At 43.5% G+C, this 23,546-nt stretch overlaps 1 protein-coding gene across 1 annotated transcript in view; it reads left to right on the top strand.

The window, feature by feature from the left end:
* pdhx (pyruvate dehydrogenase complex component X) overlaps positions 1–23,546 on the top strand; it is a 62,846-nt gene that overhangs the window by 23,580 nt on the left and 15,720 nt on the right. Inside the window, exons 4-7 of the mRNA XM_046309494.1 lie at positions 2,445–2,623; positions 3,969–4,067; positions 13,820–13,991; positions 18,572–18,719. Coding sequence (XP_046165450.1) covers positions 2,445–2,623; positions 3,969–4,067; positions 13,820–13,991; positions 18,572–18,719 — 598 coding nt within the window. The remainder of the gene's footprint in view (positions 1–2,444; positions 2,624–3,968; positions 4,068–13,819; positions 13,992–18,571; positions 18,720–23,546) is intronic.

The raw sequence follows: 23,546 nt of genomic DNA, 5'->3' as shown, positions 1-23,546 counted from the left end.
CGCTAAAAATGGTGTCCTCCTCATCCACCTCTTGACTTATTGTTCTTTACTGAAATCAGCCAGGTCTTCTAATGTGTGTCATTCAGATTGAACCTGTGCCATTTCACTGTCTGCTGAGGTCTGAGGTGCTCCTCAGGTATTTGGCTAAGTGCCTGTGTTTGCTATGATGTGGCGGAATGGTTCAGGACCGGCACTCTCCTTTTGCAACCAGATGGCAGTGTTGAGCCCCACACTAGCAGTGTGTTACACTCTTCTCCCTTTTCTCTCTCTGTGTGCCAATGTGCTCTTGCGTCTTTGATGGAGACATCCACATAAGACGCCACCCCATCTGTGAATAAGTAGAAAGAAAGGGACGATGATGATGTGTGTGTGTGCGTGCGTGTGTAAAGGCTGTGAATGACACAGCCCCCAGCTGCAGCTTCTTCGAGAGCTGTGTTAAACGACTATAAATACCTGCTTGTCTAACTGCTGTTTATAGAGAGCCTAATGGTAGGGAGAGAGCATCGCTGGTCTCTCACTCTCACACACACCAGTTACATGCATTGTGTGGCACAGTATTGTGCAAGACTGTGGTTGTATGTTTTCTAGTTCATTGCAGCCCCACAGTCGCATTGGAATTTAATGGGTTTGTTTTGTAGCACAATAGTGGTGTGCCTATTGGGATGGTGGTTGTCAGAGGCAGTTTGAAATACTGCAGTGTTGCACTGGTATATCATGTGGATTATGATGGGGATATACTAATCTGTCATGCCCTTCAGACAGCTGTATGACCCAGCTAGGGTCAGGGGTCACTGCCAGGGCTGAAGTTCAGTGTCATGTCACATCCAACTGTTCTGGTAATCCTGTCATTTCTCATTGTGGTGAATGTAACCAACATAGCCACATAGTCCTACTGTATGTGGTAATGGCATTTCTAAAGCCATGAGGCCCTGCCATTTATTGATCACCTCACACTGGGCCAGAGGTGCCATGGACACACACACACACACACACACTACCTGTAGCACCTAGCATATGGACAGAATGCCATATGTGTGTGTGTAACGCCAGGGTAGTGGGTTCGATCCCCGGGACCACCCATACGTAGAATGTATGCACACATGACTGTAAGTCGCTTTGGATAAAAGCGTCTGCTAAATGGCATATATTATTATTATTTATTATTATATATATTAGTCACACAACAAACAGACCGGGTAGTTTAATGCATCAGGGATGTTGTGCCACTAGCTATTTTGTAGTAAACAAAACCGTTTTTTTCCCTTCTTCTCACTGCCAAAGCAGTCACATCTTCCCTAGCTACCTACTATCCAATGGAAATTAGCCTACCTTTTTGCTTTTAGGAATCCCTTGCCTCTACTCAGTGAGACATGGTAGTAAAGTGTTTTTGACTGTTGTACTGAGGGGAATATCCTGGGTGAAACTGGAGCTGTGCCTGGCTGTGCCTGGCTGGCTGGCTGGCAGGCCTGGTCAGCCTGGGAGCGCAGGTGGTCTTATCCTGCTGCTGTTTCTGGTTAGGTGGAGTCCGTGGTCTTATTGGAGCGCATCTATTGTTTAGATGCCACTGGGGAGACGGTGACTGGGTGAACTGCTTGATTCAAAGCTATCTGACATTCAGCCAGTTACAATGGCTTGTGTTCTGATCTAATGCGGAAACCAATTGCCTGATCAATTTCATTGTCGCCATGATTGAATGGGACTGCTTTCCCTGTCGGCAACAGCGGTTGTTATTTGTGTTGTTTTTCTCTTCTTTTCTGGCGAGCGGAGCTACGCCCTTTAGGAGGAATGACAGCTCCGTAAGTGGATACCTTTTGGAAATAGATGGAGTGTTACAGCCCTGCCTCATCCATTGTGCCTGGCCTTTCATTTAGAACTAATCAATATTGACCGGGGGAAAACACCTTTCTGACTATGAGGGGGTGAAGACATACACGCTGTGCCTTAATGACGCTGTTAGAGACCGAGATGAAGAGAAAGATGGATATTGAGAGCGAATCGAACCGACCGGGGGGGGGTGTGTGTGAAGGAACAGTAAGCATTCATTCCCGCCTCCATTAGAGTCCTTGGCCTTGCGTGTTTTGTCAGAACAGAGGTGAGGGGAAATGAAGTGAATTGTGTAGGCAGTGTGGACAGACACACAGTGGATGGAAAGGTCTGCCTATGGTCCCTCTGGTAGCAGTAACATATTATGTCAAGAGGTAATGATCTTTTGAAAATCCTCCTCCTGGTGGTTCTTTCAATTCTTCCTATCATGTGTTCTCTCCCTCTCTATTTGCTCTCTTCTCCCTTCCTTCTTCCCCCAAATGCTCTTTCTTTCTCGTTCTTATGTGCTTTCTTCCCCTCTATTTCTCCACCTCTCCTCAGTCATCTTGCGCATTCTGATTCAAATTCAAATGCAGCTTGATAGTGATTATTATTATAAAAGTGTGTCTGCGTGTCCTCAGATGGAGGAGGGCAGTCGTGCCGTGCGTCTGGGGACTCTCATTGCCCTCATGGTGGAGGAAGGGGAGGACTGGAAGACAGTGGAGATCCCGCCACCTGTGGCAGCCACCCAAGCAACTCCCGCTCCGGCAGCCCCCACTGCACCCCCACCACATCCCCCCAGAGCAGCCTCCACAGGACCGTGAGTCTCACCTCTCTCCTCTTCTTCGTCTCTCCCACTATTACATCACTCTACTGTCATGCTCTACTCTGCCATTCTAATCAACTAATCATTAAATGAATCAGTAAATCAATTGGTATTTATGTAGTGCTTTTCACAAATACACAAACATTTGTCAAAAGTGCTTGATAACAACCTTGGCATGACCCTGTAAAGAGCAAATAGATGCTTCAGTGGTAAGGAAGAAACTCCCAAGGAAGGAAGAAACCTTGAGAGGAACTAGACTACAGCTGAAGCCCATCCTCTTTTGCCTGGCCAGATAAACGTTCAGAGTACATACAATGAAATACAAATGGTATAGAGGGAAATAGTCCTATAATTCCTATAATAACTACAACCTAAAACTTCGTACCTGGGAATATTGAAGACTCATGTTAAAAGGAACCACCAGCTTTCATATGTTCTCATGTTCTGAGCAAGGAACTGAAACGTTAGCTTTCTGACATGGCACATATTGCACTTTTACTTTCTTCTCCAACACTTTGTTTTTGCATTATTTAAATCAAATTGAACATGTTTCATTATTTACATGAGGCCTAATTGATTTTATTGATGTATTATATTAAGTTAAAACAATACTGAATGAACACTTATTTTAATTGTCATTATTACAAATACATTTTTTTATTTTTAAATCAGCCAATTAATCGGTAGCGGCTTTTTTGGCCCTCCAATAATCGGTATCGGCATTAAAAAAATCATAATCGGTCGACCTCTAAAATGGACTCTGAAAGTCACTTGACTTCAATAGGTGTTTGCTAATTTAAGCAGTACCACTGTCATTATCCTCAGTCTATATTGAAAAAGCGTGAGAGCAGTGTCATGTCAATGTTTTTAGGATTGAAGTGGGTGTTAAGGCCCAACGGCAGAGACATTAAATTGGTCCTTTAGAACAGTTTAATTGCTCCTCTATTAAAATGTCACAGGGCGAAGCATTTACGCTTATAGCTGCTTTTTTTTTGCCTTTTTAGGTGAAAGTGAATCTAATCAAATAAAATTGTTTTTGTCACATACTTCGTAAAACAACTAGTTGAAACTAACAGTGAAATGCTTACTTACGGTAGTGAATGGTACCGCAGGTGCATGTTCTGAACTGTCTAGAATGTACACAAGCTGAGTGCATTGACAGCTTAATGGGCTAAAGCCTATATGGCCTACATAAGCCGAAAAATAACACATTCTGAAAAAATATTTGTTTACATTTAATGTTCACTATTCATGTTCTCTGACCAATCAGGACATGCTTATGGTCAGATTAATTTTGTGTCTGTGTGTCTCTCTGTCCCTGTCCTTTCTTCTCCCCCAGGTTGCGGTTGAGCCCGGCAGCCAGACACATCCTGGACACACACGGTCTGGACCCCCAGCTGGCCACCCCCACCGGACACAGGGGCATCATCACCAAGGAGTGAGTTCACGTACGAGATGTGTTCAGTGTGGTGAAGTGTAATGAATAGGGCGGACATGATTCCCCTCTTCTAATCTAGCTATAGACTGTCAAGTGTTTTGTGACTTTAGACTCCGAGTGTGGGTACTGGGTGTTTTATGTGTGTTATACACTACTGAGCAAGTTAAAATAGTGAAAATCTCTGAGGAAGCAATGACAATCTAACTGACAAAAACAAGTGCGAGAGATGTTGTGAATGAAAGGGGAGAGAGGAGAGTACGGTGTAAAGTGACAGAAATTCACTGAGTGCAAAAGTTCTCAAGTTGCCAGGTGCTTTAACCCTGGTATGCGGGTGTGCTCACACCAGAGGAAGCTGTGAAACTGTGAGCGCAAACAACACACACACACACACACACAACTTTAATGGCCACCTGCTGTCACGCAGGGTTTGATGGAACGTTATAGTTACCCAACTCGCACCCTGCTGGGGAATCTCATTAAGACACAGCTGTCTCTATGGCAACCCAGTCTCCAGGGCCGACTGGTGGCCATAGAAACACAGGCCATATGTTTTAGGAGACGTATCTGTCGATGTTCCCGTGTGTCTCTTTGTTATTCACATGAGTTTGTGCGCGAGTATGTCTGTTAGAGCGAGTGTAAGGGGACGTAAGGAACCACACTCGACACGGGAAGGTCACCTAAAGGCCTTCCCACACTGCGTTGGATTCAGTCTTTTGCGATTATTATATGTCACATTGTGTGATGTTACCAAATTTAAATCTTACAATCTGGCCATGTTGATATTATGATTTGCTTCAGTTCTGTCGTCACATTCTGCGATTGTCTTGTGAGGCTTCGTCAGCCGATGTAGGGTATTTCAACTGCAGTGGTGTATTTGGTCTGTGCATGTTCCAGCAGCGCAAGCCTTCCTCTATGCTTATGGGCAAGTAAAGGGAGTTTGGAAGAACTGAAAGTATGCATCTTAGAAATAGTTTTCACATGCTTTTAGTCATGTTGTGTACAAGGTTATATGTGGACACCTGATCATCAAAAATCATGGGCATTAATATGGAGTTTGACCCCCCCTTTGCTGCTATCACAGCCTTTCCTCTTCTGGGAAGGCTTTCCACTTGATGTTGGAGCATTGCTGAGGGGACTTGCATTCGTGAGGTTGGGCGATTTAGACCTTGATCGCAGTCTGTGTTCCAATTCATCCCAAAGGTGTTAGATGGAATTGAGGTAAGGGCACTGTGCAGGCCAGACAAATTCTTCCACACTGAACTTGACAAACCATTTCTGTATGGACCTTGCTTTTTGTACGGGGGCATTGTCATTCTGAAACAGGAAAGGGCCTTCCTTAAACTGTTGCCACAGTTGGAAGCACAGAATCGTCTAGAATGCTGTAGTTCCAGTGAATGCAAATCTTAATGCTAAGTGGCCTGAACCATGAAAAACAGCCCCAGACCATTATTCCTCCTCCACCAAACTCTACAGTTGGCACTATGCTTTGGGGCAGGTATCGTTCTCCTGGCATCCGCCAAACCCAGATTTGTCTGTCGGGACTGTCACATGTGGAAGCGTGATTCATCACAGAGGCAGGTTGGAACATGGTCGTTGTGGTAAAACAATGCACAGAAAATGGTAGGGGATTTTAAGGATTTTTCAAAATCCCATCAGGTAGCCTGATTTCAGATGTCATGTAAACACGATTATTAGGGAAGTCGTTCTTCATCCAAAGCATGAACATGTTTAAATTGAACTATTATATTAATCTGACTATTCACAATAATAATTTGACCCTATTGTGTGCATGCTCAGTTCCGGCCGTGTTCCTGTTAGTCATCGGGATCTGCTCATAACATCAGCCACACTACACAATAAAGGCTCCAGATTTCTGACACTGCCAGAACATTGTTGGAGTCTACGATCGCACGGTAGACTCCATCGGCAGACTTAGACCCGAACGAGGCAAGGTGTCCGGCAATTGTTTACTACCTGAAGATTTACCCATGGCCATGAGGTGTACATTTTGTCTGGGATGACAAAATTGTGGCATAAGAAGGCTAAAATTGTACAGTCTGTGCAGACCTTACTGTAGACATTGCAGAAAAGTATGTACACTTCTTTGGTGAGGGTAGATTGCCAGCAATGTTTCCCCTATATGCATTTTACTGCAGCGCACTCAGATAGCATAAGAACAAGGCTTAAGCTACGTAAACGTGTAGAATTGTAGGAAACTAGCTTTAAAACTAACATTTTCTCTCTGCTCTGGCGCAAAATGAGTAGAATTGCAGAAAATGTGCTTTAAAACAGCAACATTTTGTCTCTTCCGGCCAAGAGGAGTGGCCTCTTGTGTGGGTCATTTAGGAGTGGAAGGGTTAATTTAGGAGTGGAAGGGGATGAGGATGTTGGGTTTTTGTATCACTGGTTATTCAATGCTTGATTTATCATACCAATAGCCCTCAAACACAATGGCGCATGGAAGTAGAATTTTTTTTTGAGGCCACTCCCACTTTAGTGTAGCCAACTGCTCATCTATTTTCTGGTGCATCAGTGAGTTTCCTAACTAATGTAAACGCATGTTACATGGTGCGATGATATGACAGCTCTGACACCAAAACAAACTAACTCCACTGTCTCTCAGATCATTAGTCTTTATCTCTCTCTCTTCCTCTATTCATTGTCTGTTGATGTTGAAAAGGAGGCCCGGTGTTTCTGGAGAACATTGTGTACTGTTAACTTGGGGGATATGGGGGATTCAACACGGTGTCAAATAACAATGGCAGGCATGTGGCTGTCCTCTTTCCTTCTCTGTCTCTAAGGCCTACAGCTACAGCATGTACAGAGAACACACATGACTGGCTAGCTACAGATAGATAAAGCACCACTACCTATCTCTACCATGCTTCACTTCACCTCAATGGCTTAGAAAACACTTTCTCATTTGCTGGATGTGTTCCAACAAAATATATGGTTAATGGCATGGATTTATGCAATTATCATGCATGCCTTGTAAGGATCTGACTACGAGTGGGTAATCTGTCTCTACCATCAGTCAACGTATAATCATTGGATAACAAAATAGACGAGCTACGATCACGAATATCCTACCAACGGGACATTAAAAAACTGTATCTTATGTTTCACCAAATCGTGGCTAAACGACGACACAGATAACATACAGCTGGCGGGGTTCATGCTGCATCGGCAAGATGGAACAGATGCCTCCGGTAAGACGAGGGCTGGTGGTCTGTGTATGTTTGTAAACAATAGCTGGTGCACGAAATCGAATATTAAGGAAGTCTCAAGGTTTTGCTCGCCTGAGGTAGAGTACACTATTGACCAAGAGTATATTTTTCATAGCAGTCTATTTACCAAGACCGCACTCAATGAGCTGTAAGCCATAAGCAAACAGGAAAACGCTCATCCAGAGACAGCGCTCCTAGTGGACTTTAATGCAGGGAAACTTAAATCCACTTTACCTCATTTCTACCAGCATGTTAAATTACCACCTTTACTCCACACACAGACGAGTGCAAAGCTCTCCCCCGCCCTTCATTTGGCAAATCTGACCATATTTCTATCCTCCTGATTCCCGCTTACAAGCAAAAACTAAAGCAGGAAGCACCGGTGACTCGGTCAATAAAGAAGTGGTCAGATGACTCAGATGCTCAGCTACAGGACCGTTTTGCTAGTGCAGATTAATCGCCCGGGGAGCAGTTGTTGTTGGGAGATAACTGCCTTGCTCAGACCATATGGTTCAAGAGGAAAATGGTATAATTCATGAAAAAAAGCATCTAATCAACAATGGCATTATTTTCAATTAACTCTGCAACTCTTCCAACTATTTACTTTTTTCACAACTGCCACAAGTTTGGCGACAAAACATTTTCAACAAATGCACATTGACATAGCAAAATAAATATGTTTGTAAAAAAATTAGATTTTTAATGCTGAAACCCTCATATTAAACACCAATGGTACGTATTCCCTAAGTTGGTTTATATTTAGGATGTTTTACAGCTTTGTCATTAAATCTATTTTAAAATGATCGTATACAATTCTTTCATGTGTTGTACATGTGAGAAGGCCACGCAGAAGGCCACGCAGAAGGCCACGCAGAAGGCCACGCAGAAGGCCACGCAGAAGGCCACGCAGAAGGCCACGCAGAAGGCCACGCAGAAGGCCACGCAGAAGGCCACGCAGAAGGCCACGCAGAAGGCCACGCAGAAGGCCACGCAGAAGGCCACGCAGAAGGCCACGCAGAAGGCCACGCAGAAGGCCACGCAGAAGGCCACGCAGAAGGCCACGCAGAAGGCCACGCAGAAGGCCAGATATTATTAGTCTCCTGTGATAATCTGAAGTACCCAAAAGGGCCACTAGAAGTCTGGTGATACATTTCATAAAATTCTTAAGTTTCCAGTGGTAAACCCTCCTTTGGCAACCCTAATAAGCATAAAGTGGGCTTTGGCTTAAAATAAACTAACATTTACATTAAGTGGGTCTAAGCCAGCCATATTGTCTCCATACGAAGGGCTATTATCGTCAAGTACATCCCCTGTTGTTAACATCAATACCATTTTAAAGGCACTTAAACCATTTCAGTGTGCTGCATGTTTGTCTGCCGGAGGAGAGAGGAATGGAGTAGTTTTTTTTGTACTTCGGGCTGATTGTGTTTTTATGGGAAGGGTTGTTTCAGAAATGTAACATTTGTCCAAGGAAGTCTGTGGTCGTGACTTATTTCAAGGTACACTGTACGTTTATTTTTTGGTGGACGTTAGGGTTATGCAAAACCTGTCCGCAGCATTAATTTTCTAGATTTCTTATCGCCCTCTGACAAGCGACCTGAAAAGCCTGCCTCAGTTTGACACTGTGACTTTAGATATTACCCTTATCATCATTACTGATAATAGTAGAATTACAGTATCATTATATCGTATCATTACTTTATACGGCAGTGGTTCCCAACCTTTATTGGTTAATGTAGCACCAAGTATATTTTTCTCTGCCCAGATTATCATTGGAAGTAACCCATCTGCATTTTACCAGTAGGCCTATGGGCTCATGAGTTTTCTCAAGTACCCCGCGTGGATAGGCCATGTACCTCCAGGGGTCCTACTACCTCTGGTTGGGTAACACTGGTTTACGGTATACCTTCACAGTATTCTTTAATAGCTAGAATCTGCAAGAGATCAGGCCAAAAATCGAACCCAGCTGCACCAGGTTTCTGGACTATGGTAGATATTGTATTTTATGTTGAGAGACTCAGATCTTTCCCTCTGTGGCAATATAAGACTTTTCTCCACTGGAGTGAAGGGGTTGTCATGACCATCATTTCCTCTGTCGTGTCCCAGATGGCAGTGTAGAGTCTGGATTTCACTCAGACAGTCAGGGGGAGGTGTGTGTGTCTGTTTTATCTGTTGTGTGTGTCTGTGTCTGTGGTGTGTCTGCATCTTTAATATTCCAGTCACCTCTTCACAGGCTTTGAGGCTCTTTGGCCTTGTCTGTCAGTGGGTGTAAATGGCCTGTGTTAAAAGCAGATGTCTTGTGTGAGGAAGGATCAGCCAGCCAGGCAGCCAGTGAGCCAGCTAGCAGCACACGCAGTAGCCTATTAGTGAGTGATGTCATCGCCACACACTGGGGGCTCTGGGCTGACGATGTATGAGCTAAATTGATGTGCTCTTCATCGTATAGAAAGGACACACTTCATGTTGCATTGGGATTCATGGATAATGTGTAACACACTCCACCATACAAAGAAATAGGATGAATTTTGTACATGGTATATATATATATATTAGTGGTGTTATTTTTCAAGTTGTAATGTGAAGCTCTACATGCAGCTCCCCCATCCCTTTTGAAGGAAACTGACAGGGAGGTAATGACATCGTCAATGTTTAATCTAAATCTCACATCCTCCTCTTGTTCACTGGCTGGGCTCTCTTTGTTCTCTTAGCAGGAGTAGGAGCAGTCATGCAAATTCAGATGCACATGTACAGTTGAAGTTGGATGTTTACATACACCTTAGCCAAATACATTTAAACTCAGTTTTTCACAATTCCTGACATTTAATCCAATTAAAAAATTCCCTGTTTTAGGTCAGTTAGGATCACTACTTTATTTTAAGATTGTGAAATGTCAGAATAGTAGTGTAGAAAGTGATTTATTTCTGCTTTTATTTATTTCATCACATTCCCAGTGGGTTAGAAGTTTACATACACTCAATTAGTATTTGGTAACTTTGCTTTCAAAATGTTTAACTTGGGTCAAAAGTTTTGGTTAGCCGTCCACAAGCTTCCCACAATAAGTTGGATGAATTTTGACCCATTCCTCCTGAGAGAGCTGGTGTAACTGAGTCAGGTTTGTAGGCCTCCTTCCTCGCACACGCTTTTTCAGTTCTGCCCACAAATGTTCTATATGTTCTATATGATTGAGGTCAGGGCTTTGTGATGGCCACTCCAATACCTTGACTTGTCCTTAAGCCATTTTGCCACAACGTTGGAAGTATGCTTGGGGTCATTGTCCATTTGGAAGACCCAATTGCAAACAAGCTTTAACTTCCTGACTGATGTCTTAAGATGTTGCTTCAATATTTCCAGATAATTTTCCTTTCCTCATGATGCCATATATTTTGTGAAGTGCACCATTCCCTCCTGCAGCAAAGCACCCCCACAATATGATGCTGCCACCTCCGTGTTTCACGGTTGGGATGGTGTTCTTCAGCTTGCAAGGCTCCCCATTTTCCATCCTAACATAACGTTTGTCATTATTGCCAAACAGTTCTATTTTGGTTTCATCAGACCAGAGGACATTTCTCCAAAAGTACGATCTTTGTCCCCATGTGCAGTTGCAAACCGTAGTCTGGCTTTTTTACGGTGGTTTTTGGAGCGTTGGCGTCTTCCTTTCTGAGCGGCCTTTCAGGTTGTCGACATAGGACTCGTTGTACTGTGGATATAGGTACTTTTGTGCATGTTTCCTCCAGCATCTTCACAAGGTCCATTGCTGTTGTTCTGGGATTGATTTGCACTTTTTGTACCAAAGTAAGTTCATCTCTAGGAGACAGAATGCATCTCTTTCCTGAGCGGTATGACAGCTGCATGGTCCCATGGTTATTATACTTGCGTACTATTGTTTGTACAGATGAACATGGTACCTTCAGGTGTTGCTCCCAAGGACCAACCAGACTTGTGGAGGTCTTTGCTGATTTTATTTAGATTTTCCCATGATGTCGAGCAAAGAGGCACTGAGTTTAAAGGTAGGACTTGAAATACATCCACAGGTACACCTCTAATTGACTCAGATTATGTCTATTAGCCTATCAGAAGCTTCTAAAACCATGACATCATTTTCTGGAATTTTTCATGCTCTTTAAAGGCACAGTGAACTTCGGACCCCCTGGAATTGTGATACAGTTAATTATAATTGAAATAATCTATCTGTAAACGATTGTTGGAAAAATGACTTGTCATGCACTAAGTAGATGTCCTAACCGACTTGCCAAAACTATAGTTTGTTATCAAGACTTTTGTGGAGTGGTTGAAAAATGAGTTTTAATGACTCCAACCTGTGTATGTAAACTTCAGACTTCAACTGAATCAGCAGAACGGGTAGGAGTAGCAGGTAGTGATTGGGCCACCCATGCAAAGTGGCTCAGGTCTTTCAGAGGGCATGTAGCTTCCTGTCGCTAACCTAACCTGGAGGAACCAGCTTCTTCTGCCTGCATGTCTACCTTCCCACCTACACTGCTCTTCAATTATATATGTGTGTGTGTGTGTGCCTGCAAATTGGTTTGTGTGTCTTTAAGTGTGGGTGGGGAATTCCAACATGCCAAGGACCCCAAAAACAACAACCAAGAACAATGAGAGAAAGGAAGTGAGGGATTGTGAGAGAGACTGCATAGAAATGGAAGACGAGAGTCAGGGACCCAGCCTTGTCCCTGCTGTATGGATGAGGGCAGCAGGAGTAGCTAGTTCAGACAAAGATGTGGGGTAGGAAGGCCTCAGTGCACTGTTGTGGAACCAGGGTGCTGGAGCAGATACCCAAAAAGGTAATACCAGTCGCCTTAAATTATTTTAACTCAATGTACTAACACTTACTGTAGATTGCAGCTGCCAATAATGTAAGCCATGGGAAAAGTGTCTTCAGTGTGAAGTGGAAGCAACATACAACAATGTGTCATGACTAACGACAAAGCCATGCAGGTGTTAATATTTATACTGGAGGAAGGGCAAGGCTGTTACCTGAAAGCACTTTACTGTTCTGTTTGATAAGCAGAGAAATCAGCCCACATCAAAGATGGCTGCCACCTTTGAACTGCCGATCCAGGTGCCTGCCTGACAAACCACATTAATTACACTTCAGGAACACTTGATGAAACTAATGATAATCAGTCAGGTTTTGTTTTTTGTTTTCCTAGGCGGTTATCATATAGATAATGATTTGTAGAGCGATGTTTAGTTGATGTGATTTATTGCTCATAGTAGTTTTGTTGGCCTTTTCGTTCACTGCGTCTCCTGACTTGTTCAGCCTGCCCAGTTTGCCCATGCGATATGCATGCTCCGTTTGTCCGATGAGAGAGTGAATGCATCTGACACCTGATCCTGGCTTCCATTGTGGCGAGGTATTTGTTTGTGAATGGTGAGCGCTTCTCTTGTCACATCACCGTCCCTGTGCTAGCCCTGGAAGGATTTAATAAGAGTTAGCTCTGTCTCTCTCTCTCTTGCTCTCTCGCTGTCTTTCTCCCCTTTCCCTCCTCCTCCTCCTCCTCCTCCTCTTTCTATATCTGGCCCTCCACTTTTTGTTCTCTCACACTCTCTGTCTCTCTGCCTGTGACATTACACACAAAATGAGCAATGGGGTCACTTTCAGTCAGTCTCCTCCAGCCTTGGGTCACACAGTGGAAAGCGTGGTGGTAGTCATAGTGCTTGACCTGACTACACCAAGCCCTCTCCTGGTTGGGGCAATATTCTCCAGCTAGATAGACATTCTATTCCTGTCTGCCTGCCTGGGAATTTCCATTGAAAAGCTTTCAGCTAAACAAACGCTCTCCTCTGAAGATGGTGAGAGGATTAATTTGCTTGCATAAATGTTTATGTTAGTAGTGAGTACTAGGCCAGCCTCTACCTAACCTGGGTTTTGAAAGCATGTTGCTTATCCCTGGGAAATATTTACATTCCCCAGGTGTTGGGGCCATTTTTTCTCAAATGTTTATTTTTGATCATATTGGGCAACGTTGGAGTAGGGGATGTGTCGACTCCGGTTGAGATGAGTGTTTTTCCTCTCCGAACCAAGCAGGGTCAATATAAATAGGCCCATTCACTGACAGAAGGCCAGAAATTGGATGTTTGCGCTTGGATCGAAAGTACATCATGTATGCTTTCAATAACATGACACCGATAAATGGCTTCCTGGTGCCTAGCTACCTACCTACACACTGGTGTTCCCGTATCTGCTGCAATACTTCGTACAGGTGTGTGTGAAAGCAGTTTTTATTTGCATTATTAGTTTGTTTGCCCATATTCATGTTGGGACGGTCAGGGTGTCAGAGGAGTGGCCCAGTGTTAAGTATTTTCATATGGTTTCAAAGCCCTGGTCTCACATCCACCCTCCCTGAGTCGTACTGTAGGCATAGTGTACATTTGCTTGGTCTTGTTGAAATGGTAGGCTACTTGTTTGTATTGATCTGTGTAATAGTGGTGGGGATTGTCCTTTTTACCTCCTGCTTTTTGCTTAATCTATTCTCGACCACCGTGTGCCATTATTTTCCTCTACAGAGATGCCCTTAATCTCCTGAAAAAGTTCCCTGATTCCAAGACGACTCCAGTTACAGCAGCCCCAGTGGCAGCAGCCCCCAGTCCAGTTGCCACCCCAGCAGCTGCCCCACTTCCCCCAGGCAGCAGGCCCATGTACCCCCCTCAATCCATACCTGGCAAGCCTGGAGCTCCGGTGAGTACACACACACACACACACACACACACACACACACACACACACACACACATCAGTAAACACATTAAAATGTCCAAATCGAGATCAACACCAAGTGCTCAAGGGGCTTGAAGCATTTTCAGAAAGTGTATGACTTAATGACTTATGCACCTCAACACAGTGGATTATATCATAAGGAAAGCAAGTCGTGGTTAGGGAAGTATAGATTTAACTCTTCAAGGCTCAGTGGTGTGTGAAGAGATGGAGGGAGGCAGGGACCACCTCGACGTTGGTATGAGTCACTATGGCTGCCACCTACCCTCCCCCACTTTCTAGACGGACTCACACTCCCTCTCTCTCTTTACCTCACCTTCTCTCAGTGCTGCTATTCACTAAAGGTGATGGGCACAACACACAATTTATCAAGATCTATAAATAGTGGAGTTGAGGGCACATTTTCACGGATTTAATTTTCTTGACTTCACATTAATAATTTGCCTGTAAGTGTTGGAGCGTTGTTCTAGCCTTATGTAACATCTTATAACATTATAAAGGGGAGGAACAGCATTTTCCAGTAGATAATTCCCTCATTCAGAAAGCCAAGTTTATGCTAATATATACTACTACTATCGGTAGTTGAATGGTGTGACTTTCATGTTCTTCATTTCCTCCTGTTTGTTCCTGTTGTGCAAGTCTGTGAGATCGGTGATTGGACACAGTTAGCTTGATTTCCAGCAGGGTTTGGAAGAACTTCTGAGAAAGTATTGAAACAACACTCTGCTCCAAAGCGTATGAAAAGCGTCTAAGCAGACATTAGCCGTATCTTAATAGTCTCTGGAGGCCCCCATGCTATGGAACAGATCCCGATCGTTGTTTGCACACAGCCCCTATGCTCCCATGCAAAATGCGCATGACGACATATCGTCTTACTCCCTCTCCCCCACAGATTGAGCCATCAAACAGACGGAGGCCTGGGGTTGTGCAGGGGGTAACCAGACTTTATCATCTGGTCAGTGGAAACCCTGTATAGAGCTGAGGACGTAGGTCTTGACAGTTAATGCAGTTTTAGTATTATGATCATGGAATTCCGAGCACATCATGTGTGTACACTTACATTTCAGTGTGTCCAGATTCCCTTTGTCTGCGCTATATTCAAATGCCTGTATGCATTCTATAAACGGTCCAAATAGACAAAATGTGATAACACAACAACAACAACGACCCAAACTGTTACAGACCTATATCCATCCTGCCCTGCCTATCTAAGGTCTTCGAAAGCCAAGTCAACAAACAGGTCACTGACCATCTCGAATCCCACCTACCTTCTCCGCTGTGCAAACAGCCGGTCACGGGTGCACCTCAGCCACACTCAAACGATATCATAACCGCCATCGATAAAAGACAGTACTGTGCAGCCGTCTTCATCGACCTCGCCAAGGCTTTCGACTCTGTCAATCATAATATTCTTATCGGCAGACTCAACAGCCTCGGTTTTCGGATGACTGCCTTGCCTGGTTCACCAATTACTTTGCAGACAGAGTTCAGTGTGTCAAATCGGAGGGCATGCTGTACGGTCCTCTGGCAGTCTCTATGGGGGTGCCACAGGGTTCAATTCTTGGGCCGACTCTTCTCTCTGTTATATCAATGATTTGCTCTTGCTGTTTGATTCCTGATCCACCTGTGCAGAGACACCATTCTACTTTCGGCCCGTCATTGGACACTGTGCTATCTAACCTCCAAACAAGCTTCAATGCCATACAGCACTCCTTTGGCCTCCAACTGCTCTTAAACGAGTAAAACCAAATGCATGCTTTTCAACCGATCGCTGCCTGCACCCGCATGCCCGACTAGCATCACCACCCTGGATGGTTCCGACCTTGAATATGTGGACATCTATAAGTACCTAGGTGTCTGGCTAGACTGCAAACTCTCCTTCCAGACCCACATCAAACATCTCCAATCGAAAATCAAATCAAGAGTCGGCTTTCTATTGCAACAAAGCCTCCTTCACTCACGCTGCCAAGCTTACCCTAGTAAAACTGACTATCCTACCGATCCTCGACTTCGGCGATGTCATCTACAAAATGGCTTCCAACACTCTACTCAGCAAACTGGATGCAGTCTATCACAGTGCCATCCGTTTTGTCACTAAAGCACCTTATACCACCCACCACTGCGACTTGTATGCTCTAGTCGGCTGGCCCTCACTACATATTCTCCCGCCAGACCCACTGGCTCCAGGTCATCTACAAGTCCATGCTAGGTAAAGCTCCGCCTTATCTCAGTTCACTGGTCACGATGGCAACACCCATCCGTAGCACGCGCTCCAGCAGGTGTATCTCACTGATCATCCCTAAAGCCAACACATCATTTGGCCGCCTTTCGTTCCAGTATTCTGCTGCCTGTGACTGGAACGAATTGCAAAAATCGCTGAAGTTGGAGACTTTTATCTCCTCACCAACTTCAAACATCAGCTATCCGAGCAGCTAACCGATCGCTGCAGCTGTACATAGTCTATAGGGAAATAGCCCACCCATTTTCACCTACCTCATTCCCATACTGTCTTTTATACTGTTTTTATTTATTTATTTTTCTGCTCTTTTGCACACCAATATCTCTACCTGTACATGACCATCTGATCATTTATCACTCCAGTGTTAATCTGCAAAACTGTATTATTCGCCTACCTCCTCATGCCTTTTGCACACATTGTATATAGACTGCCCATTTTTTTTCTACTGTGTTATTGACTTGTTAATTGTTTATTCCATGTGTAACTCTGTGTTGTCTGTTCACACTGCTATGCTTTATCTTGGCCAGGTCGCAGTTGCAAATGAGAACTTGTTCTCAACTAGCCTACCTGGTTAAATAAAGGTGAGATAAAATAAAATAAAAAAATAAAAAAACTTTGTGGTAGTGGCTATCTTCTGTAGCTAACTAGCAAGCTAGCAAGCAAAGCTAAAGTGATTGCAAATGAGCTACCATAACTAAATATTAGCTAGCTGGCTAGCATTTGTAAGGCCAGCAAGCATTTCCTCACATGCAATGAATGTATTTCCTCCAAAGTTATAATGAAAAGTTGCCTCTCGCTCCCAAAACACATGTTTTTTGGAGACTTGTGCGTGGAGTGCTGATGACTTTGCCCACTGTATTTACTTTTGGTAGCCTGATTTGTGTCCAGACTGAGGAGAAATTAGCACACAGTCCATCGCTGACCACCTCCTGATGTGGTCAGCCAGATCTGAACACAATGTGACTTTTGTCTTTTCAATGTGATCTTCGTATTCTCACAGCAAAGTTGCACGTAAGTGTAGAAACAGCCACTTTCTCGCTCTGAAAACACCCCTGCTGATCAGTGACTACTGGGACTCCAAAAGAGACATCAGTCTCACCTCTGTTTCCCCTGATAGACGACTGGTGGGGAGGCAGGAAGGTTCCTGGGTTTCTTGAAGAGTCACGGTAATTGTGTCAGGGCGCCGAGCATCGTTCAGCGGAACAAAAGGCCACCTCCAGTGACAACACTTTATCCTATTTCTTAGTAGTGAGGTGATGAGGTAATTTGTTTGCTGTATTCTGATATGAGGGAATAGCATTCTATGGTATGATGACACACACACTTCTCTGGCTTTTCAGTCTGTAACGACCAAAAAAACAGCTCCTTGACTTTCTCTTACGTTTTATATGATCACAGTCATTGCTGTTATTTGATGTATTTTGTACTTTTTATTTGATAGCTTTTTTCTTCTTTTTTTAGCTTGACTTGATGCCCTTGTAAAGAGTATTGTGTTTGTTGGACAACTCTATACTGTGGGTTAAATAGAAGGCTCCTTCTGTCCTGAGATAGAGCCCAGACCCTGGTCAAGCTTTAGAGCCAGGCCTGTCCAAACACTCCAAACAGCAGCCTTGTAAAGACGACCCAGACTGGTTGGGGTAGTCTGCTTTCCATCCCTGACTCTTTCACTGTAATGGGGATTTAAAGATAACATGTTGAGTTTTGACTGTTGAATACTAATTGTAGCATTACTGCAGAAGTGTTTACAGCAATTAACATCTACACAAGAGGTTACTATTCTTATATATATTATATATATGTGTGTGTGTGTGTGTGTGTGTGTGTGTGTGTGTGTGTGTGTGTGTGTGTGTGTGTGTGTGTGTGTGTGTGTGTGTGTGTGTGTTTAGGCATGGTGGATTTAGTTGTAATGTCAAAAATGTCCTCATCTTGTTTGCCATATTGGAGTTTATTGGGTTTGAACTACCTAGTATAGTATCAAGCATGTCAATAACTTAAGTGCTAATTGTATTTTCAAGACTATTACGTCGCCTGGTCACAATAAATGACCCAATATACCACCTTAGAGTTTGTCCTATTTTTAGTTGAACAAAAATCCCAATCAATCTTTTGTAACGAGCTTGTCAACAGCATTGACATGGGTTCTGTAGCCTCACCAAAGCCTCTAACTTTAGGTGAAAGTTAATACGTCTGCAATGGTGTTATTGATGGGAGCAGAGTCATAAAGTCGTCCAGAAATATAAATCTGCACAGTGACTGACCGTTCTCTATTCTGTCCTCTCTTTCTTCCTCTCCTCTCCTGTCTCAGGGCACCTTCACAGAGGTCCCGGCCTCTAATGTGCGACGTGTCATCGCCCAGAGGCTGACGCAGTCCAAGACCACCATCCCTCACGCCTACGCCACCATCGACTGTGACCTGGGCGCTGTCATGCAGCTCCGCAAGGAGATGGCCAAAGGTGAGGCCACAGCACATCAGAACATAACAGGGCACAACACATCACATCAGAGGTCGACTGATTATGATTTTAACGCCAATACCGATTTATTGGAGGACCAAAAAAGCCGATACCGATTAATCGGCATATTTTATTTATTTGTAATAATGACAATTACAACAATACTGAATGAACACTTATTTTAACTTAATATAATACATCAATAAAAATCGATTTAGCCTCAAATAAATAATGAAACATGTTCAGTTTGGTTTACATAATGAAAAACAAAGTGTTGGAGAAGAAAGTTAAAGTGGAATATGTGCCATGTAAAAAAACCTCAAGCTTAAGTTCCTTGCTCAGAACATGAGAACATATGAAAGCTGGTGGTTCCTTTTAATGAGACTTCAAAATTCCAAGGCAAGAGGTTTTAGGTTGTAGTTAATATAGTATTTATCAGACTATTTCTCTCTACCATTTGTATTCTATATACCCTTTGACTTTTGTAGGCACTTTAGTATTGCCAGTGTAACAGTATAGCTTCCGTCCCTCTCCTCGCTCCTCGCTGGGCTTGAACCAGGAACACATTGACAACAGCCACCCTCGAAGCAGCATTACCCAAGCAGAGCAAGAGCAAGTCTCAGAGCGAGTGACGTTTGAAACGCTATTAGCACGCACCCCGCTAACTAGCGCGCACCCCGCTAACTAGCGTGGTTAGGTACACGTTGGAGCAACGACAGTCCTTTGTCCTGTATCGCTTGTATGCAGCGCAGGAAACGCTAGATAAACTAGGAATATCATCAACCATGTGTCGTTAACTAGTGATTGTGATTGATTGTTTTTTATTATAGGATAAGTTTAATGCTAGCTAGCTAGCAACTTACCTTGGCATCTTACTGCATTCGTGTAACAGGTAGGCTCCTCGTGGAGTGCAATGAGAGGCATGTGGTTAGAGCGTTGGACTAGTTAACTGTAAGGTTGCACGATTGAATCCCCGAGCTGACAAGATAAACATCTGTCGTTCTGCCCCTGAACAAGGCAGTTAACCCACCGTTCCTAGGCCATCATTGAAAATAAGAACGTGTTCTGAACTGACTTGCCTAGTTAAATAAATTCATTTTTTTAACCGATTTCAAATTGTTATGAAAACTTAAAAACGGCCCTAATTAATCGGCCATTCCGATTTAATCGGTCGACCTCTAATCAGAACACAACATAACAGGGAACAACACATCAGAACACAACATAACATGCACAGCACAACACAAAGCTGGTCAAAGATGAATGCAGTTTGTGTTCAAGTAAACAGTAGCGCGACATCACACAACCCAGCTGAACACTGAGGGATATAGGTAGCCTAGCCTCCTTATCGCTAAACATTGCATCATTATTGCTAAGCAGGGAGCTGAGTGACATGAGCCTTAAACGGTTTCTCCCCTTATCAGTACTGCCACATATGAGCGTGTTCCCTCCACTCAGCCCCTCCAAAGCTTCATTAGGGCACCCCTCATGTCTCTTTTGTAACTGTTCCTATACTTCTGAGTATAACAATGTTCAAAGTTTCACCCAGAACACCTCCATATGTATTTGGACAGTGAAGCTGCATTTCTTTTATTTGGCTCCTATACTCCAGCATTTTAGATTTGAGATGTTTCATATTAGACGACAGTACAGAATGTCAGCTTTTATTTGAGGGTGGTTTCATACCTGTCTGCTATACCATTTACAAAGAAACGTGTGTTGAATTATGATGACTGAGAAGGTTACAGAGGCACAGATACCACACCCCCCCCCCCAAAAAAAGAAATGCTAACCTCCCGTTATGGTATTAATGAGTGGTAAGCATGTTTTTTTTGGAGGCATCTTAATCATCATTATTCACGATTCATTCATGATTTTTCTTATTATTGGCATTATCAGAATTAATTTAGAAGTGCTCAGAAACATCTTATCTACTCACTTAGAAAGAAAATTACTCCAGTCATCATTCACCATTCAGTTACTATTGTGCAGAACATAACCCAAAACAAACAGCAAATGCATCCGAGTTTGTAGTCACAAGCTTGATGTAGTCTTTGCGTGCAAGGAATATGGGACCAAATACTACACTTTTGACTACTTTAAAACCCCCCAATGTCCACGCCCCTGTGGAAATGTAATTAGCATAATACATCTGCTTAAAAATATTTTTTCAATTGGATGTCGCACTTCCGCATCTGCGGTGAAAGGTGACAGCTAGAACAGTGTTTGTCAGACCATGAGACAAATGTCTAAAAACCTTTGTCATTATGCTTTGTCATTATGGGGTGTTGTGTGTAGATTGATTAGGAAAAAACGATTTAATCCATTTTAGAATATGGCTGTAAATGTAACAAAATGTGAATGGGTCTAAATACTTCCCGAATGCATTGTATATACTGTGTACCCTGCATGGCATTGTCATGTCATTTACGCAAGGTCCCATGGGGGGGTATTAGGTGGACATTTCCTTTTTAAATTAGGGTAAGATACATATATTGTTGGGTGTCTTCATTTGAAGTGTTCCACAGGCAAAGGAGAGACTTTTATTTGCAGGACACTCCGAACTCAAACGTCTCCAGTCAGCCAGGATAATCATATATTCCGGGTTCAAAGCATGTCACATTGATGTGCCCTGTGATTATATCATCGCAGCAGGGAAAAGGTGTCTGCTAAACGCCTAAGAAAGGGAGAGATGGAGAGAAGAAAATGAGGGTGAAGGGGAGGGGGAGAGAGAAACTGAAGGGGTATGGAGAGAGAGGAGGGCTGGTGTTTCTTTACTGATATGACATGAAGTGATTAGGCAGGGTTGGCAGTGCCTAACCCATTCAGTCCTGCAGGGGATTCCTTGCATGTTCTCCTTTCACTCCCTCACCTCTTCTCTCATCCCATTTCTCTCCACCAATCAAATTAGCCAAGGCATTGTGCACAACATATGTTCCATGTTTCTTCTGCTTAATGGCTTCTCAGTAAAGGGAGGTACAGGTAGACTACTCTACAAGAAGAGAGAGAAAGATAAAGAACATTGTTTACACGTGTCATAACTACCACCCGATGGTGTTGTTTTTTATTTATACTTGGCCCCGAGCCAGTCCAGAAACTTCATGGTGTTTTGGTGGGGTGGCACCAGAGCCCAGAGTTGTTCCTTCTCATTTTACATGGTCAGGAAAAACTCCTGGTCCAGCTCATTATTCCTTTTAAGAGATGCGAGATGAATGCAATGCGGCCTTATTAAATCTAAACCTGACAGTTAAACCCAACTTTATTTATATGCTCTTCAAGATGACCGTGACAATGCATGTAATACATTTCCATTTCCAAGGAATTAAATAATGATTCCTATAATTTTAAAACGCGGAGTGAGTGGCCATTCCAGGATTATTAGCTTCAGTGTTGTGTGTGTTGAGGTATTGTGTGTGTTGTGTGTTGAGGTATTGTCTATCCTCTGTCCGTCCGGTTGTTTTCCCTTGTTCTCTTTGTTCAGGAGCACAGCGAATTTCACAGTTAGCTCATTAGTGATACTTCTAACAGCATTCATAACCGTCTGCCGCTAATGGGCACTCTTAAACAGCCCAGGACTAACGCCAGGCCCTGCCCACTCCACCCCGGGTACTGTATTGAGGACAGGAGAGACAGTGAGGTATATAGGCGAGAAAGAAAGCGAGACAGAGGAAACCTGGAGGACAGAGAATGAGACAGATTGTAGAGGCAGGACAGAAGGTCAGGGATGTATAAAACATTTGCCTGTTGTTGCTTGAACGTTCCCAGAACACATTTTTAATGGTTCCCAGAATGTTTAAATAAGTTGTGGGAACAGTCTAGTGCAAACATTGTGGGGACATCACAATAGATATGTTCGCAAAACACAAGCTGTCCAGTTGTGCGGATTATTATAGGGTGCAAAATGTATTCATCTGATGTCACAAGAACGTTCCCAGAACACATTTTTTATGTTTCTTTTCAATTTCTTAAAAAAAAATTAATAATTCTCCCCAATTTCATGGTATCCAATTAGTTAGTCTCGTCTCACCATACGGGCGAGGTGAAGGTCGAGAGCCGGAGGAAACACCGCACACCTGGCGACCGTCTCAGCGTGCACTGCTGCTGGCCCGCCACAGGAGTCGCTAGTGCGCGATTGGACAAGGACATCCCTGCCGGCCTAACCCCCCTCTAACCCGGAAGACGCTGGGCCAATTGTGCACTGCCCCATGGGTCATCCGGTCGTGGCCGGCTTCGACAGAGCCTAGACTCGAACCCAGATTCGCTTGTGGCATAGCTAGCACTGTGATGCAGTGCCTTAGACCACTGCGCCACTCAGGAGGTACCCCAAACACATTTCTTTAGGTTGTGGTAACATTGTGGGGACATGATGAATGAGGTTCCCAAAACACTAAATCTGTCAAATTGTGCTGACATTCAGATAATGTATGTATTAGGGTGCACAAAACATTCCTTTGATGTTGCAAGAATTTTGACATAACAGCCTTTGAGTTTTGTAAAGAGTCCCGAAACATTTAATGCATTTGTGGGAACAGTGTGGATACATTACAAGAGAGGTTCCCAGAACACAAAATATGCTCAATTGTGATAACATTTATGCAATGTTTAAGTTAGGTAGCACAGGACATCCCTTTAATGTTGCAAGAATGTTGACAGAGCACTTGGTCTAAGTTCTTTATGAAAGGTTCCCAGAACATTGAATTAAGTTATATCAGTTGTCTGGGATGTTGCAAGAATATTCTTGTGATATTCACATAGGTTACACAGAACATTCCCACAATGTTCCATTATTTCCCAAAAACAGTGTTTTTCTGATGTTCATAGCATATT

This window comes from Oncorhynchus gorbuscha, linkage group LG02 (assembly GCF_021184085.1).
Source record: "Oncorhynchus gorbuscha isolate QuinsamMale2020 ecotype Even-year linkage group LG02, OgorEven_v1.0, whole genome shotgun sequence".
In the NCBI taxonomy this organism is placed as follows: Eukaryota; Metazoa; Chordata; class Actinopteri; order Salmoniformes; family Salmonidae; genus Oncorhynchus; species Oncorhynchus gorbuscha.
Note: the sequence above shows the minus strand (reverse complement) of the source record. Positions and strands in the feature narration are given on the sequence as shown.